Source organism: Agrilus planipennis, unplaced genomic scaffold, assembly GCF_000699045.2.
Source record: "Agrilus planipennis isolate EAB-ADULT unplaced genomic scaffold, Apla_2.0 scaffold246, whole genome shotgun sequence".
NCBI classification, from domain to species: Eukaryota; Metazoa; Arthropoda; class Insecta; order Coleoptera; family Buprestidae; genus Agrilus; species Agrilus planipennis.
Window position 1 is genome coordinate 448621 of NW_020440921.1, and position 5744 is coordinate 454364.

A 5744-nucleotide genomic window follows, 5' to 3' on the forward strand; every position below is an offset into this window, starting at 1 on the left:
TTTGTACACCAACCTGCTGTTGAATGTTTTCAGCGTTTAATGGAACTCCTTCCGATGATTCTTCTTTATCTTCCACTTTTTGGATATGACCAAAATTTTGATGATTTTGAATAACATGATGGGCCTGAATGTTCTGAAATTGTTGAGGATTTAATTCGGATGGACTAGATAGATTTCGTGCTCTTAATTCCTCCATAAACTTGGCTTCCTGGGCATATCGTTTTTGAAGTTCCTGCTGCCAACCACCCTCCGATTCTTCTTCTCCATCGTCTTCGAAATCTATTCGCATTATAATTAATAGACAACTTATTGTATGGTACCAAATATTTGATGGATCTTATGTTTTTATAAATAGTTAAAAGTTTCAATCGTTATTTTGGTACAATAAATAATTTTTAATATTAATAACAATCCACTACAAGCAATATTTGAAATAATTTTTAAGCACCACACGTGTGCTGTTTTAATAATTTTCTACCTGGTGCTTTCAGAAAGAAAAAGAAGAGGTAAAATTGACAATACTGTTATTTTATAAAACTTACCTCATAAAATGTACAAGTATCCTTTATTTTACAACATTATGAATACTGAATTTTAAAAGCAATACAAATAACAGTTTTTTTTCCAATTAAGCTGATAAGAATTATCCAGCGATAAAAAGCAATAATACTACAATTATTAATAGCAAAACAATTAATAGCCCTTTTTCTCCTGTTTTTTAAAATAATATTTAACGTGGTTTCTGAGATGTTTATCCTAAACTGAGTCTCATTATTATTATTAAATAAAGAGTTGACTTGTAAATTTGTTATAAAATTTCCATATAAAGCAAAGCACTGTTAAATCTTTAAACTTACCCAGTGGTTTTCGAATACCACTACTATGTATTTGTAGTGAAGTTTCTGCAAAAACAAATGTTCAACAGGCAGCATTCCACATACAGTTACCTAAACTAAACTAGCATTTTCATACTGTCGATATCTGCAAATGAGTGGTGTAAGTTTGTTCAGTGAATAAGTGTTAAAATTAAAAGGAAATAAAGGAAAAAATGAAAATAAAATCAAAATAAACAAACTAAATATATTTTCAAAAAAAAAAAAAAAGAAATAGAAAAATGCAAAACAATATAAACAAAAATTTAACTTTATAATATGCAGACTTAACTATTTTATAGCACAGTCACAACAACAAATTCAACAACAAAGTATATTTTAATTAAGTTACAAATGGTAAAATTAGACACGGAAGTAAATAAATATTTGTTAAAATTACCATTTGAGCTTAATTTAAATGCAGAATTAAGACAATTAAGTATCTTAACCAGATCAAATTAAAAAAAACAAATAAATTAGCACATAATAAAAAAGAATGGACAAAAGTTGCGGTGTTTCCAATAAAAGGTCAAAGACGGAATGTAAAAAATTGCGTAAACACCATAAAAATATGCAAATATACGTTTTCTGTAATACATATTAAATTCTTCTCTCTTTAAATTACGTAGTAGTTGCGGAAGTACTTTAAAGCAATTGAATTATATTTTTTTTGTAATCCCTAAACAACTATCATAAATAAAAAAAAATTAATATAGGAACAAATATTCAATATAAAACTCATGGAAGTAGTGAGTTTACTGGTTTTATATGTCTACATTTACACTATGGAGATGTACGAGGAACGGACACTAAATCAAATCACTAATCTCCCAACATATTATCGACACAATACCTAACAAATTACAGTTTGGATGAAATTAAGTTTTCTTTTGTGAATTAAACAAGAAAGGGAATGATAAGCAAAGATGTGTAGTTTTTTTATGACAACGCGTCTACTCACAAGAGTTATGTTACGTTTACTGAGGCTGGTAAGATTAGCTTCCAAATTATGAACTATCCTTCCATTAGCCCAGATCTGGCTTCCAGTGATTCTTACTTATTCCCAAACATGAAAACCTAACTGCGTGGAACGCAACCTGTTAATTATTTGCGATTTATGTTTACTTTCAAGGATAAAAATTAAATTTTTTTTTTTTTGAAAATATAAACAATTTAATCAAAATGTGATGAAAAGTGCATAAGAGTTAAGAGAGGAAACACATATTGAGAAAAAGAAGTAACACCGTATTCAATTTCAGCGCCCTTTTCTCCCATTTCGCGAATTTAGCGTCCACCCTCGTATATTATGATTATGAGTAATTAATTTGGAAGTATAAACTATCCATTTATTGTGTCATTAATGTAGGCTAAATATATTACATAGACACTTCTACTGGTAAAATAATATTGAATAATAATTAATGCTACAACCTCATGCCACATATAACCATAAAAAGTACATTTCAGTCTAGTCGAACATCACATTTTAATTTATATTTTCCAGTCAACTGAAGAATGTTCACAAATTTGCATACAGGACAACTTATATTATTAATACCAGAATAAAACATTTTAATTAAAAAAGGTCAAAATATTAGTTTTAATTTGAACATATACATACAATAGTATGTTTTATGAAATTCTTCAGTGTCAGATCGATTTTGTAGTATTAAAAAAAAAATATTAAAATTAGAGAGAGAAGAGGCGAAGAGAATTAGAATATAAACAACTACCTTTCATAAAGCTTCCTTATGCATTTCAAAGAAGGTATTCATAATGAGAATGAGTTAAGAATATCACAACCCTTCTAACTTTCAAATATACATAAGTCACATCAATTTAAGGTTTCAATAAAGTCTCTTTATATAAGATTATTATGTATTATTTCTATTAATTCAAACTAATTATTTTTTCTCATTATGAACAAAGTCAATACAATTACTTTCACGCTTCTTGTAAAATGATAAGTAATAATATGAATTCTAGCAATAAATAAAGTAAGTTAATCATTCTCCATACCTGAATTAAGTTCTCTAACTAACGTAGACATTGCATTGGTAACTGAATCCGCCGCCACTAGGAGATCGTTCCGTAAAGATCTTCCAACAGAACTAGGCGTATTGGTGCCATTATTTGAGTTACCTTTAAACAAACACAAGTGTATATTTCTGTTGGCGACTTTGTTTACACAGAATTCGTATCTTTTTTACAATGGCATTTATGAAAATCGACACATTCGTAAACTTTAACCTTTCTCCTATTAGTGATTAAATTTTGAAAAATCTCTCCCTACTAGTTATATAAGGAAAAGTTTTTTTTTTAATTTCGCACTTCCAAGATCAGTAGTTGAATCAGGGCATTCATATAAAAATCAGTTAGTCAGTGTTTGTTTTATATGTGTACATATTATCAATCTTTTAATCGAAAATAGAATTATATCAAATAAGCTTACCAAATGCGTTTCTTACGTCACCAACCCCAACTACGTTATCGCTATTAACGTTGTGAGCGCTACGTTCTTGTTTTTCCACGGGAACGTTGTTCACGGGTGGGGGCAAGACGGGCACAGTTTGAACCACGTGAACTCGCTCACTTTGACTCACAGACATGGACTGAACGGTGGGTGGAGTCACACTCATTGGTGTTTGAGGAGCACTTCTTACCCCCGGTTGTGCCGTAGCAATCATGTTACTCTGAGGTAAGGGCGGAGACTTAGTGCTCCGCGGAGACGAATTGGGTGTGCTTCTAGGTGACGACTGATGATTCTAGCATCAAACAGGAAACGTGAAAAATAACTGACAAATACTAAAAACGATGGCAAATACTTTAACTAAGAAGAAATAAAGATTGTTTTTTTTTTTACCTTTAACATCTTCATAAGTCCCTCCAGTTGGATCATCAGCTGCCTACGAGAATCCTGCAAAGTTGTCAAGTGGGCTTCCAGTTCATCTTTCCTCATCCTTAAGGCTCTTAATTCTGTCATGAGAGCAGGATTTTCAGGGCCATGGCCACTACACTCTAACTCCTGCTGTCTTCTACGGTTTTAGAGAATACACATTGTATTAACAATATTCTTTAAAAATACAAACGCTAAACCAAGTACTATTCAAATTTGGGGAAACACCGTTTTGATAACATTGAAATAAAGCAAGTACAGCGATTTCTAAATTTCCTTTAATCTATTTATTTATTTTGACAAATACTTTTAAAAAAAGAATCATTAAAATATANTTTTAATAACATTCTTCATTAAATAATATCGTACAAAATTGCACATAATGAAATTAAACTATAAACTTAAAATCATTAATAAATGCACAACGATACCCAAGAAAATAATATTTCTTACCTTGTTTAACGGATATCGTTGTCTAAATTTTAAATATAACATTAATTGTTATTAATTATTATTGAATCTTAAAGTTCCATAACATTATTAACAACAGTTTTCTAAACGCCATCTTCCTAAACTGTCAAAATTCGTCAAAGCTGTCATGTGTCATGAAACTAAGTTACCGTAGATGTGCAGATTCACCGGAAAGATAGTAATCTCAACAACAGTGGCGTAGGTATCTGTCGGTAATAGAAAAAAAGCTGTCAAATTACGATATTTTGTAAGGACGTACTCTTACTTTTTTATATTTTGTGAGACTAGTGTAAGATTAATAATGTTCAATTAAGGCAACTATTTTACATACATTATAATAAATATTCTACTATCCAAACTATAAATTTAAATGACATGTTACAAAATTTGAATCAACAAATTTCGGTTCTACTTCACCTTCTGGCGGTAGTCCTGCTATCTAAACTGCCCATACCATCAAATGTATTAAAGGTGCTATCAGGAAATCCATTGTGGGAAGGTATAGGAGACGGCGGTCTTTAAAAACAGATAGTAACAAATATGTAGAATAAAAAGTCTGTATTGTACTGTATTTGATCTAACTAAATCAAACAACAAAGAAATGCAACTCACACTATATGAGACAAGTTTAATGTCTTTTCTGGCTGCTCTGGAAATCTTGGCAAGTTATTTTTTTGTTTATCAGGAACACATCGAAACGATTTTCGCAGGGAATGACTAATAGTTCTTGTGGGAGACTGAAAGAAAATATATAAATGTAAACATTAACTTCTGTATATGTAAAAGAATTACAAAAGTGACATATTCTTTCATCTGATGTTCTAAAGTGTGAGGTGAGGTCACCCGACCTCTCCAAAAACATTCCTGGCAGAGAGTGTAATGAGGACATTTCTGACAACGATATCTAAATCCTGTAAAGTTTTCTCTTTGACATGCATCACATTGAACGGGATGGACAACTGGAAAAATAGAACACATAATTAAATATTTCTAATTAGGAAAATAGAAAAAAAATACCGTTTTCGACGGAAGTAATTCGATGAAGTAAAGGAAGCCACACTAATGCTGGAGGTCCAACATCTGACATCATTGTGTCCAAAAAATCGTTAACTGTAACTTTGGCGTTCTGAAAGTTAGTATCAATCAATCAAATTTTATTGGTGTTTGTGTACTAGCAACACTTACTAGATAAGTCAAATAACCAAATTACTATTTAAAATTTACAGATAAATACTTTAAAACATATGCTTTTTATTTGTAAGTCTCGAATTTATGTAGAAATTTTGATTGAAAATTAATACTCACAGTATTAAAAATTGAGGAGGCTAAAGTATCTGTATAACTAAACGTTGGAGATTCATATACTGCTGCTGGAAGAGCTAAAACCTCTTCTAAGTATTCATTAAATTTCCACATAATAAGTAAACCATTGCTATCAGATATTTGTGAAAATATATCTAGAATGGAAAATTAAACATAAGCAAAAGCTATAATAAGATAGGTAT

General features: G+C 30.4%; 1 protein-coding gene across 1 annotated transcript in view; it reads right to left on the bottom strand.

The window, feature by feature from the left end:
* The window catches only part of LOC108740136 (dystrobrevin-1-like), an 11644-nt gene that overhangs the window by 4355 nt on the left and 1545 nt on the right, over nt 1-5744 (bottom strand). The window contains exons 5-15 of the mRNA XM_025979959.1: nt 5545-5696; nt 5257-5365; nt 5032-5198; nt 4852-4976; nt 4657-4755; nt 4571-4597; nt 3736-3916; nt 3325-3637; nt 2892-3014; nt 858-902; nt 14-279 (exon numbers count right to left, since the gene is read on the bottom strand). Of these exons, the coding sequence (XP_025835744.1) occupies nt 14-279; nt 858-902; nt 2892-3014; nt 3325-3637; nt 3736-3916; nt 4571-4597; nt 4657-4755; nt 4852-4976; nt 5032-5198; nt 5257-5365; nt 5545-5696 (1607 nt within the window). The remainder of the gene's footprint in view (nt 1-13; nt 280-857; nt 903-2891; nt 3015-3324; nt 3638-3735; nt 3917-4570; nt 4598-4656; nt 4756-4851; nt 4977-5031; nt 5199-5256; nt 5366-5544; nt 5697-5744) is intronic.